This window comes from Stegastes partitus, unplaced genomic scaffold, assembly GCF_000690725.1.
Source record: "Stegastes partitus isolate 25-593 unplaced genomic scaffold, Stegastes_partitus-1.0.2 Scaffold240, whole genome shotgun sequence".
Lineage (NCBI taxonomy): Eukaryota > Metazoa > Chordata > Actinopteri > Pomacentridae > Stegastes > Stegastes partitus.
This window is the reverse complement of record NW_007577971.1, coordinates 199,523-212,701: the sequence shown is the minus strand read 5'-3', so window position 1 is coordinate 212,701 and position 13,179 is coordinate 199,523. Positions and strand designations below refer to the sequence as shown.

Here is a 13,179-nt window from a genome sequence, read left to right as displayed (position 1 = left end):
ACAGTCCCGCCCGGAGCAGGTTTGCGCCACAACCCGCCGTGCGCGAAGGCCGACAAGCGTAGGGCGAGGACCCGTCCATCGCCGCTCGCGGCTTTAATTCTAATTGAAATGTTTCACAAGTCTGATATCTGTATTTAGAGGTTTAGGGAATCCTGTAAATGTGTATTCTGTTAATCATGACAATAACAAACCGACCGTTCAAACTTCACAGCCATGGTGGTGACATCTCCATCCATGATGGGTTGGTCTGGCTGGCTGCTGCTCTTTAGGTCATCCCTCCTGGTCTGCAGCTGTTCCTGAGTCTGCTGGTAAAACTCCTGCAGCCCGTACGCCTCACTGCAGTGACAACACACATTCACACCATGTCACAATACATCATTCCTCACTACACCTGATACCAGACACCAACAGTGTGCTGTGCTTCCACCGGTTTATGATTGGTCTGGGGTCTTACAATAACCCTGTACCTGATATCTGCATTGGTCTGAGCCGCCTGCACCTGCTTCCCCAGAGGAGACTCCACCTTGTCTCTCAGCATCTGACACAGACAGTACTTTGTGTTAAAGGCATTGTTGTCGTACCGGATCGCCTGGAAAACATAACAGAAGCACACACACACTGTCAGCCATCCGTCGAGACAACAATTCCTGCTTGTTCTGACCATCTGCTGTCTTGTGCCATTCAAAGAAGGAAAACACAGGAGAGTAATGTCAGCATTTCCCCACTGGTTCATCAGTGCACAGAAACATGCGCAGATCAGCAGTTAGAAATCACCTGAAAAAGTAACTGTACAACTGCACCAGAACAAAGCAACACTGCTTATCCTGCTTCAACCTCCAGAACCCAAAAAACCACCAGCAGGTGTGAAAGGCATGTTACTTTTAAAAGAAAAACCAACACAACTACAAACTACATCAGTCCATATTCAAGCTAAAATGCCAAACAATCTTCTCCAAAGTGAGAATCTTCTCCTTCTTTTCTTTCTTTTATGTTTGGGTTTTTGACTGTTGGTTGGGCTGGGGTGGAGATAGCTAACATCATCAGCTTACAGTGCTACAGTCATGGACGAAAGTATTGGTAGCCCTGGAATTTTCCCAGAAAATACACCATTTCTCCCAGAAATTGCTGCAATTACAAATTTTTTTGGTATACATGTGTTTATTTCCTTTATGTGCATTGAAATAACACAAAAAGCAGAAGAAAAAAGCCAAAACTTACAAAATTTTACACAAAACTCAGAAAATGGGCCAGACAAAATTGTTGGTACCCTCAACTCAACATTTGGTTGCACACCCTTTGGAAGAAATAAGTGAAACCAATCGCTTTCTATAACCATCAAAAAGCTTCTTAAACCTCTCAGCTGGAATTTTGGACCACTCTTCTTTAGCAAACTGCTCCAGGTCTGTCAGATTTGAAGGGTGTCTTCTTGCAACAGTAATTTTGAGATCTCTATATAGGTGTTCAATGGGATTTAGATCTGGACTCATTGCTGGCCATTTCAGAATTCTGCAGCACTTTGTCTCCAACCATTTCTTGGTGCTATTTGAGGTCATTGTCCTGCTGGAACACCCATGACCTCTGACGCAGACCCAGCTTTCGGGCCCTACATTGCAGCCCAAAATATTTTGATAGTCTCCAGATTTCATGATTCCTTATACACCGTCAAGGCACCCAGTGCCAGAAGCAGCAAAACAAACCCAAAACATCTTGAACCTCCACCATGTTTGACTCTAGGTGCTGTGTTCTTTTCTTTGTAGGCCTCATTCCATTTTCTGTAAACAGTAGAATGATGTGCTTTTCCAAAAAGCTCTACTTTAGTCTCATCTGCTTACTCAGGTACATTTTTGTAAACTCCAGTCTGACTTTTTTCTGACTTTTTGTCAGCAGTGGGGTTCTCCGTGATCTCCTGCCATAGTGCTTCTTCTCATTCAGATGATGACGTACGTCCAAGCTGACACTTCTGCACCCTGAATCTCCAGAACAGCCTGAATTTGTGTGGATGTTGACTGAAGATGTTTATCCACCATGCTAACAATCCTGCGTTGCATTCTTAAGTCAATTTCTCTCTTCCATCCCCATCCAGGGAGATTATCCACAGTTCCATGGGTTATAAACTTCTTGATTATATTACGCACAGTGCACAAAGGAACTTCAAGACCTCTGGAGATGATCTTGTAACTTGAGATTGTTCATATTTTTCCACAATTTTGCTTTTAAGTCCTCAGACACTTCTTGACTCTTCTTTCTCTTCTCCATGCTTGGTGTGACACACACAGGCACACAACACAAAAGCTGAGTGAACTAACTGGCTTCAGGTGTGTTTTCTATATTACCAGCAACTGTTACTTGCCACAAGTGAGTTTAAACAAGCATTACATGCATAAAATGATTTACCCACAGTTTTAAAAGGGTGCCAACAATTTTGTCTGGCCCATTTTCTGAGTTTTGTGTAAAACTATGTAAATTTGGGCTTTTTTCTTCTGATTTTTTGTATCTTTTCAATGCATATAAAGGAAATAAACACATGTATACCAAAAACATTTGTAAATGCAACAATTTCTGGGAGAAGTGGTATATTTTCTGGAAAAACTCCAGGGGTGCCAATTCTTTCGTTCATGACTGTAGCACTGTAAGCTGATGATGTTAGACATCTCCCCCCATCCCAACCAACAGTCAAAAACCCAAACATAAAAGAGCGAAAAGAAGGAGAAGAGTGTTTGGCATTTTAGCTTGAACATGAACAAACAATCAAAACAAAGTAACAAAAAAAAAAACTAACAAAAAAAAATCCTATTACTGCCCCCACAGCCTGCTATTGGCATCACACTTGAATTTGTTCTGTGGCACTGATCTAGGTTGTTTTCTCCTGACAAGATCGTTGCTTGTGTTGTATCTGCTCTCAGATGTACGTCGCTTTGGACAAAAGCGTCTGCTAAATGAATCTGTAGAATTGTTGAACTGTAGAATATGGACTGATGTAGTTGTGTTGGTTTTTCTTTTAAAAGTAACATTTTCTGGAAAGATTCCAAGGGTGCCAATACTTTGGTCCATGTCTGTGTGTAGAATATTTGTATAATCGTATTGGTTTATATTTAAAACACTGGGCTGTCATGATGAACACACTCACATATTTAAGATATTCCTCCATGACCTTATCGACAGGAAGTGGTCCCTGGCTGGTGAACACTGAAGCGTTCCACATGGCAGCGCGAGCCAACATGACCGACGAGGCGCCCGTTGCCATCCTGAACTCCTCGATGTCGGCGTTGGTCTTCACCAGATCCAGAGAACCTCCACTGCAGGAGAGATGTGACAGGGTAGGAGAGAAACGACTGGTAAAACAGCTGCTTAAAGTCATTGTCTATCCTCTGATATGTTTTTTTGGATTTTTTTGTTGTTGTTTGTCTTTCAGAGTGCAATAAAAATCAATATCCCAAGACAAAACATGCTTCACATAAGTAACCCAACAAATATTTTTTGTCAGTTGAGTTCTCATCATATTTATGTAGTTGGGTGAAACAACTGCCTTCAAAATTCTCCTTGCTGTTGTTTAAAAGGACACTCTATTATGTAAAATTTTACAGTTATTAGCTGAATAACAACCAAACTTGCTTTAAAAAACATGTTGCTTGTTCAGCTAATCAAGTAAATTTTACTTATAAAGGCAAAAAAACATAAGTTTGCCTCTAAGGATTTCACAGTCTATACATAGAAACAACACCCTCTGCTGTTTGACTATTAAATAACCAAAACGCATGATTTTGTTTTCTGACAGACACGTATTTCAATCATTCCTTTACAGAATATTAAGAGTTACAGGAGACATCGGAAATTCAAGATTGCCATGATATGCATGGTCTCTACAAGATTATATAAACTGTTGTTTACAACTGTAACTGAAACTAGTGGCGGTCCGGAGGAAGGACAGTCTGACACCTTATTGAGAAGTTCTAAAAAACTCACCACACAGCTTTGATCTCTATATCAAGGAGTGAGTCTGGTTAGCATTACCTTTACAGACACTGTCCACCCTCCTGCTGCCATGTTTCAGCTGCTTTCCTGCGTTAGAACTGACACTTCAGGAGTCGTTGTTGTTACTTACTTTGCAATGACAGGGATGGAAACGGCTTGAGCGACAGCCTGAATGTAATCACAGTGGACCGGATGTCTGGGCCGCTCCTCCTTAAACCTTAACAACACATTCATTAAACACAACATGAATAAAGATCACCTGCACTGACAAAAAAATCAGCAGCAGCTAGTTTGATATTTAGTGATTTGGATCATTTTTTGCTGTTTAAAATGAACAATTTTAATGCTTGACCTTGTTCTGTGAAAAACTGTCTTTTCAACAAAACAAAAAAAAGTAATAGCAAACATTTTATAGACAAAAGCAAAATATTAATCAGTAGATTTTTGGTAATGGAATGTGCCTCGTGGATCATGTGACTTGCAGGGTAGTTCAGATTAAAGTGCATAATTTGTAGAATTTTAACTAATCAAATTTCGAAATGTTGGAGCTCTGACCTTTCGGAAAAAAAAAATCTTAAAAAAAAAAACTTTTTCTTTAACGTCTCTGGAACAAGCTGAAAAATGACATCTTCTGGCCCTGCGTTTTCCAAGTTATCTATGTATGTACAGTTCAGGCCAAAACTGTTCATACACATGACAAATATTGATCGACAGTAAACATTTACTTGACTAGGTTTCTTCTGGCCGTACATGACAAGGGAAATGTGCACTTCCAGAGACCCATTGCAAAAATGTATGAAAGTACTAAGACCACAGCAAATGCGGTTCTTCCATGGTGCTGATGTGTGTGTGTTCTCCAATAAAACAATCTGAGTGGAGAAGCAGCTTACCTGCCATGAACAGCGACGGCTGTGACGCCAGTCTTCTCGATCCTCCGGACCAGACTGACTGTTTCCTCCAGCTAAAATCAGTTATCGGCCAAGAACAGAAGAGAACAGAAGATTTGTATTGTCAATTTTTCTGTATGTGTAGGGCATACAGAGGAACTGAAAAGATGTTTCTCTCGCACATTTGTATTTGTGCCATACATTTACAGAAAAAAGGATCAAAATACAGCATAAATAAAATAAAATATCTCAAACCCAACCTATATATACCTATGTAGAGCTAATACACAAAGGGCTCAACAGATGCTCATTCAACTGTAGAGCTTCATAAATTATTTTATCTTCAATGGCAAACAGGTAGAAAGACAAGACAAAAACGAGGCATCTTGTAAATAATATCCTACAGAAGAAGAGTATTTTGTAGAATTACTGTGGGATCGTTTTCCGAGACTACAGGCTACAAACACATCTGACTGTCTGGTAAGAGTAAAATCCCCACACTCGCATGCTAATGCACATACATGTTTCCATGGTTGCCAAATACTTTACACTAACATCACTTTTACAGATTAAGTTTGTTAACATCTATCATGAACAGTTCATGAACTGCAAAGTATTTATTAGTGGTTTACTTTCAGACATCAAGCCCAAAAAAGATCTACAATCCAATATGCACAATATCCAATATCCAATAAAGCAGGGTGCAGTGATAGCACTGAAAAACCACATCATGCACAACTCACCAACTATTCATTAAACCCCTGATTTAGCACAAGGATTACCAAGAGAAACGAGTGTTTCAGTGATGCTCAGATAGCACACGGAAAGGAAACTACTGTTCACAGAACCCCTAAGTTAGGAGGCAGCCACAGATTACCCTGAAACTGTCTGAAAAACATGAGAAATAATGCCATAAAAGAAGAACTTTAGTTGGCAACTAAAGTGACAGAACAGTGAAAGATTATCAAAATGAAAGGAACAGTAGCCAGAACTGCAAGAGACCAACTGTTTGATTCAGTCTCACAGTAAACAGAGAGAGTGTCCAAGCATCCTGTGATGCTCTGACATCATTTCTCCCATTGCTACAGCACATATGAAGCGATAGTAATCTTTACTAATTAATGACAGGTGCCCTGCTGTCACATGCTGTTAAACTATAACACTTAAGGTATATCTGTTTTAAATACTGGTCATTGTCTTTCATAAACACCAATAATAGGCATTGGCCTAGAGAAACCCATCTCACTCTATCCCTACTGGGGATCCAAACACCTGCTGAGCAGGTGAACAGGGAAAAGTGAAAATCATTAACTGGCCAAGTGTGACCTGTAACTTAATTTGGAAGTTCACAATAAAAAGGCAGGAAGGAAACATGGTTAAAAACTGAGGTATGACATGCAGCACAGGTTCTGTGCTGGAATTGAGCCATGTTGTAGTTTTGTGGCACCGTATTGCCAGCGCACTCTGCCTTTGGACTTTTGGAAAGTGAAGGCAGAGCAACAAAACCCCTCCACAGTGTACAGGGCTGGAAATGTATCCAGCAATACACACACAAAAAAAATCAGATACGTGCAGCAAAGGTCAAAAATGAAATTAGAAAAATAATAACAGTGTAATCAGAGATAACAGGCGTGTGTAAGAGGAAAAAAGAATTTTCACATCTTACCGAAGGCAGGATTCGGATTTTACATGTCACTGGTATGGTAACTCCTGCAACGAGTTTCTTAAGGATCTACAGGGGAGGGAAACATTATTTTTAAAGCACAGAACTTAAAGCCACCAGTCTTTTTGTCCATATATGATTAAAAACAATTGATACTGAACAGAAACAGCTTCATGGAAGCAGTTGATCTTCAAGTCATTCTGTCATTGTGGGAGTACTCACAGCCTCAATCTTGTCAGGATGTGACAGAAGAGCAGCTCCCATTCCACCCTGCAGGACAGCAGAGGTCAGAGGTCAGCCAGAGGGTCAGAGGTCAAAGAAGCAGCAGGTGGGCAGCAACTCACCTTAGTGGAGTACTCCTTTGGACAGCCCATATTCACATCAATAGCAGCTACATCCTTCTCCCTGTACAACACAGAGACAGCACAGCCTGTAACCCATAATTCAAAGTTCGGAAGCCTTCGGTTGTGTTGTACAGTGTAGAAAACAGTAAACATAAAAAAAACTGCGTGACTGAGTAGGGGTGTACAAACGGTTGAAAGGGTGTTGTTTTAGTGATATGACATCAGAGGTGGATGAAGTGAGTGACTTAGTGGTCTGTGTCAGGGACATCCAGCAGGTGACCATCTCTACAGTGCTGCTGTCAGATCAGATTTCAGTATTTTGTCCTTCCAGGTAACTAGGATTAAATCTGATGGAAATTTCAGATGTTTTCAAATCACTATCACTTCATCACACAGACCAGAAACTAGCATTGTTGAAACAGTCAAGTCATGTGGTTTCACTGGGTATACACTACACTAAACAGCACGCTAAAGGCTTCTAGAGCAATTTAACCAAAAAGTGATGTGAATTTGTCCATTGGGCTCTACAGGTTAACAGCAGGTCAGCACAGAAGTGACGGAGAATGTCAATAACGCAGAGGCCTGCCTACAAAATAACCCTGAGCTCCACTACCTGGTAGGATCTTGGATATTAGCATTATCGTTAGAATAATTTGATGCAATACACCCATTGTTTCATTACAGGACATGAGAAATCATTGGCCAAATCCATTTAAATGCTTACTTTGGCCCTGATACTCTCTTTCTGCAGTCACTCTGTGGCCTGTTACATGTCACAACTACAGCCATCCACTACAGCTGTTGTTTACGCAGAGAGACAGAAAGCTGGCGTGCGGGGTGAAGCTGCTCTACTCAGCTAACAGGCTGTGTGCAGACACTGCTGAAGGTGGAGTAAACACCGCCGTCTTCCACAAGCATGCCTAGTCTCCCTGTTACACAGAAAATGGACTGGAAGGGTTCTTCTGGGATCCTCGGCAGCTCCGTCGTCACAGCCATCTTGATATCGTCCACGTCTTCAAAATAGGTCCCCTTGATGACCCCTTGAGCTTGGGGAAGAGGAAAAAATCCCACGGAGTCAGGTGGGGTGAGAAGGGAGGTTGCTCCAGCACGGCGATTCTCTTCTCAGTCGGATGCTCAGGGCATTGTGAGCAGGCGCGTTGTCATGGTGAAGCAACCACGACTTGTCCTGCCACAACTCCACAACTCTAGTTTCTTCTCACTCACTGAACGAAACAAACGTCGCAGGATCTCTTTGTAGATGTGCTGGTTGATTGTCTGAAGGGGGAAACTCCTGGTTTGTAGTTTGAATTTGAAATATATCTTTTGTGACACCAGTCCTGGAACTTCTGTGACACACCTCATATAAAGGTTGTTATTGGTCTAACTGCTAGCTGAATCAGTTTGTTGTTGGTTTTACTCTGCTCAAGCACTGTTTGGTGATCTGATCAGTTTTAGTGGAGTTAACGAAGGGGAGAAAGTGGCCGCTGTGTTTCCCTGAAGACAAACAAAGCTCAGAGATTAGGTTGTGAACTCACACAAGTCGGGCTACAGTCAAGGCTCTGTCTGGATCAGCAGTTCCCTAAAAAAACAAAAGAAACGCTCACTGCTTTACCTAAAGCAACATGGAGGGAGGAAAGTGTAGTGTGACCTCGTTCAAATGTGTCCTGACTCACCATCTGGAAGACTACTCTGTCCTTCTCCCTCTCACAGGTCCTGAACATCACTCGATCGTCAGGAGCTACGAAATCCACCGTCTCCAGCACCGCTGACAAACACACACACAATTTAAAATGTGTTTCATGAGCTGCCAGTGTGTGGTGTGGAGGAATGGAGGATCCAGATTCTTACCGTTCACCACCCTGTGACACTGGGCCATTTTGATGTCAATCAGCTCCTGGAACAGAAGAGGACAATGTTTTTCAATGCTGACAGTAGCACTGAGTACACATGACATGTGGTGAAGGCCATCCTCACCTCACAGTAAACCACATCAGCTCCGTAGTCTAGAGCAAGCAGCCTCATGGGCAGAGTCCCCACCCGGACCATGGGAGCCAGGGCGGTGATGTTGCTGAAGCTCAGCCTTCCTCCTGCTGCCGCTGCCATGCTGGAGGCTCCGCCCTGCTGCTGAGCACACACACAATAAGGTCACTTCTGCAACACTCTGCCTTCAGTCATTAGCCTTTCTTCCTTAAGATAGTCGCACTTCCATGCACCAGATCACCACATTAATATACAGATATAAAGCACCTTCGGTTCTGATCCAGCTGTACACTATCAAAGAACTCATATTTGAGACCATAATGTGCTTCACTTTTGACTCAGCACTCAACAAGACCCTGTGCATCACATCTAACACCAGGAACAGCGAGCCTTCAGTGTGCTTCTCCCAGAGCCTGGCACGTTGCTCAAAGTCCACAACACATAAACATTTCATTCACACTTTTAGCTGAAAACAAAATGAAGCCGACATTACTGGAGCACGATGACAGTCTGTAGAGACAGGGTGAATGTGAGTCAGCCCCCGGCGGAACAGACCCACGGAGCTGAGCCGAGCTAGCCGTCCAGCTGCTGGCCAGCAGAGAGCTCTCAGGAGGCCGTGACACCACACCAGCGCTGCTTCAGTCAACATGAACGTCTACAAACACTGAGGATACGGTCCAGTCACACAGCTCACCGGCTTGTACGTGGTGTAGCACTGATGACAGCGGCTCGTGTGGAAACAGCGTGTTGCGGCTGCGCTCTTACTTCCTGTTGCGACTCCTGCGTCATCACGCTCTCTTACGTCACACGTAGATCAACTCCCCATAGAACCTGCATCTATAGAACAGTAAAGAAGACACTAGAGTTGAGTTTGTACATACAACAAGTATTCAGGCCCCAGCCCCTGGAGGTTTTCCCTTCTACTCCAACAGAGTGTCTGCAGAGCTGGAGATTGCGCTCTCAGGACCCGCACCGACAGGACCGCACTTCTAGGTCCGCACGTTTGGAGTATTTTTGTTTAGACAGCGCCACCTACCGCAGTGGATGATCACCGAAGTATACAAGTTACGGTTTTAAAGGAAGATTTCACTGAAAAGGGAATACTGTCAACCATACTTTGCTTTTGTCCAAATTGATTTCTTTTGCTTTTTCCTCTGAGACCATAGATTGATTTACATCATATTTGCAGAACAGAGAACTATGTGTCAAAGTTCACCAGAACACATTAATGTTTTTAAATACCCACATGAGCATTTCACAAGCGTCCACTCTTGGTCCCTTACTGTTCAGACTTTTTAATTAATGACCTGCCGTTAAACTGCTCCACTGTAGCATGTCAACTTTATGCAGATGATGCAGTTATATATGTGGTCGCCAAGACACCAGCACAGGCTGCAGACATCCTGTCTTCGTGCATAGTTAATGTCCAAGAGTGGCTTGTTCAAAATCACCTCATATTAAACCTGGAAAAAATAGTGTCTATGTGTTTCTCAGTTCGGAAATCAAACCAACAATATTTTAAAGTTAATTTACAAAACCAAGAAATCAGTTCAGTGACAGAATTCTAGTACATTGGGGTTGTATTTGACACTCAACTTAAATTTAATCTCCACATAAAGAAGATTTCAAAAACAGTTAAAACTAAATCTGAACTGCTTTAAATTAATCAGAAATTATATTCCTAACCAGGCAGCCATACTGTACATGTACGCTATGATCTTCTCCAGTATCTCATACTCAAGCTCAAGCATCCCCATCGACAATAAAACACATAAGTTCATTGTGCAATCAAGCCTTGAAAATTATGGATGAAAAACCAATTTGGTGGTATCACTGTCTTATTGTAAAAAAAAAATACAACTTTGTGAGTTTTGAAAGCTTAATCGATCTTTGCTTCCTCAAATTAATCTTTAAATGTCTCAATAAATCAGCGCCACAGCCAGAGTGATCCAGAGAAGCATGGGGGTGGCAGCATCATGATGTGGGGATGCTTTCTGGCAGCAGGCCAAAAATGAAATCTGTTCACTTTAACATATGTTATCACACTTTTTTTTCTGTGTTTAATTCATGTTTCATGTTAGAATCGCAGTGAGTGCAGGCAGCTAGACCCGTGGTTCTCAAACTGTGGCTTGGAATTAGTCCTTGTTATGTAGTTCACAGCCATAATTATATGAACAGACGTGCTTTGTAAATACTTGTTGTCATACATTTCAGTAAAGAGTCATTTGGGTGATCAACTCTTTAAATACTTTAGGAGAAGAGATGCAGTATCCATCTTAAAAACAACTTGACATGACAGAAAAATACTTTTGACTTAAGAATTATGAACACTAAAATAATACACCATCACTTTAGAACAACTATGTTATATCATTTTTAAGGGCATTAGTGCATCATCAGAATGACAGATGTATGTATCCTAAGCTATATTTTTACTGCTCATAAACGATTCTGCGCTACAGCCTTAGAACCCCGGGCTAGTTGACACCACTGTAGTCAGTACATCAATCCATCAGAATAAATAAACACCACAAGTCCTGTTCCAGGTCATTCTTGATTTATTGTGCAGCTAGAGTTATTTACTCATTTTTACAAAAGTGCAGTAAAACACACCCTAGTTAACATTCCACGTGATGATCCCATTGTAAACACTGAAGGCTTTACAAGAAATTTACAGCGTAGTAGTGCCTGTATTACAGGACAAAGTGAGACAGGTGAAGACCCCAGCTGCCACAGATCCTGTGCTGTGATTTTCCCCATCCTCTTGAAAGGGGACACAACAGGATTTTAGGTGTTTTTTGTTTGTTTGTTTTTTACATTTTATTTGTTGCTGTCAACAGAATTAATCCCATCTACAATGATGTACATCTGATTTTTGTTACAAAAAAAGCATCACAAAAGTTGGAAAATAATCGTATAAGTAGGAATGACACTTGTTAAGGAAAAGGATGTGATCAGAATACATTTTAGCTAATTTTTCACTGCATACCTAGAAGTATTTAGTAAAAGGAAATACAATTTGTTGGAAATTCTCAGAGTCATTTGGCCTCACATCTGAAAAGCTTCTAAGATTTCTGAGCATGACGCCAAACCTCAGAACCTTCCGCTTCTAGACAGCCAATGACCTGATTGACTGAACATTTTCACAGACTTCTGTTTCATATTAGCATTTACATTCTGTTTAGTGTTCACACCCACATGATCACACACAGGCTCCTTCAGAGGCTGCAGCTACGGCAGCTGAATTGACCTTTTTCTCAGTTGTCTGCATTTGTTACAAATCCAAGGCTTGACAATGGAATGCATGAGGTTTCATGGTATGCTTCTTTAAATAAATGGCAGCCTCTGGAGAAAGTGCAAAAGTGGGATCCTCTGGACTGGGGAATCTATTATAACTTAAATAGTGAATCAAAATTTCAAAACACACAAATATGTTCAGTCACCTGTTCTCTACATTCAAGCAAAAGCCAGTGCAACAAAGAGGAAACACTTACAAACTTGGTCAGAAGTAACTGAGGCTGTGTCTATACTACATATAAGTTCTGAGCATGTGTGCAGTATATAGTGTGCATATAGTGTGTTTAAAGTGTACAGTGAGTACTTAAAAATGCCAATATGCTGTGCAAAGAAGTTTGATTCTAATGTATTCCCACTGTTAATATGCCTCACAGGATAATATACAAAGGAAATAGAGAAAGTACTCACAGATGTAAACAATTAAAATGCCTTACTCTTTAAAATAAAGCCTGAAGGTGCACATACCGTTTAATTTCCAGTCAGTATGAAGCAGTACGTTGATATCTTGAACTGACTGTATGTCGGTACACTATACCGCACAGGTAGCATGTTCTATGGAAATAGGACACAGATATCTTAGAGAGCACATCTTCCTGTTTTAGCTGTCAGAGGACCTCTTTGCACATTAAGGTCACGAGACTGGTGCATAAGAGAGAGAAGCGCATTTCCAAAAGTTTCAAAAAGACTCCCACACACGATCTAACCCGCAAAAACAATTTATTTGTGATGACTGGTACTAGACCTCCATCAGGCAATGCAGTTTTGACCCTTGAGGGTTTTAAAGCTTTCACATTCTAGGAGTTTACTCACTCGACATAAACAGTTTTAATATATTTACGAGTGTTACGTTCTACATGGTTTTGAAAGTTGTCATTCAGTGGAATGACATTTTGTAATTATTGCGTTCCTATAGCATGTGGGAAATTAAGCTACAGCCATTCACTATTTACGATGGCTTTTCGTGGTACCAAACCATTTGCCTGATGAAGTCCCAGCACTGAAGTGTCGCAAATAAATGCATTTCTGCAAGTTACAG

General features: G+C 41.4%; 1 protein-coding gene across 3 annotated transcripts in view; it reads right to left on the bottom strand.

Moving 5' to 3' along the window:
* Positions 1–9,602, bottom strand: part of dus2 (dihydrouridine synthase 2) — a 20,798-nt gene extending 11,196 nt beyond the window's left edge. The window contains exons 1-13 of one of the 3 annotated variants that reach the window (XM_008281635.1): positions 9,541–9,602; positions 8,841–8,987; positions 8,715–8,760; positions 8,540–8,631; positions 8,402–8,445; positions 6,867–6,927; positions 6,745–6,792; positions 6,526–6,591; positions 4,863–4,933; positions 4,103–4,189; positions 3,128–3,296; positions 468–589; positions 196–336 (exon numbers count right to left, since the gene is read on the bottom strand). In XM_008281635.1, the coding sequence (XP_008279857.1) occupies positions 196–336; positions 468–589; positions 3,128–3,296; positions 4,103–4,189; positions 4,863–4,933; positions 6,526–6,591; positions 6,745–6,792; positions 6,867–6,927; positions 8,402–8,445; positions 8,540–8,631; positions 8,715–8,760; positions 8,841–8,969 (1,076 nt within the window). In that variant the 5' untranslated portion in view covers positions 8,970–8,987; positions 9,541–9,602. Of the gene's footprint in view, positions 1–195; positions 337–467; positions 590–3,127; positions 3,297–4,102; positions 4,190–4,862; positions 4,934–6,525; positions 6,592–6,744; positions 6,793–6,866; positions 6,928–8,401; positions 8,446–8,539; positions 8,632–8,714; positions 8,761–8,840; positions 8,991–9,339; positions 9,445–9,540 lie in introns of those variants that run through there. The other 2 variants (XM_008281637.1, XM_008281636.1) reach the window with 2 other exon arrangements.
* Between the last annotated feature and the right edge of the window lie 3,577 nt (positions 9,603–13,179).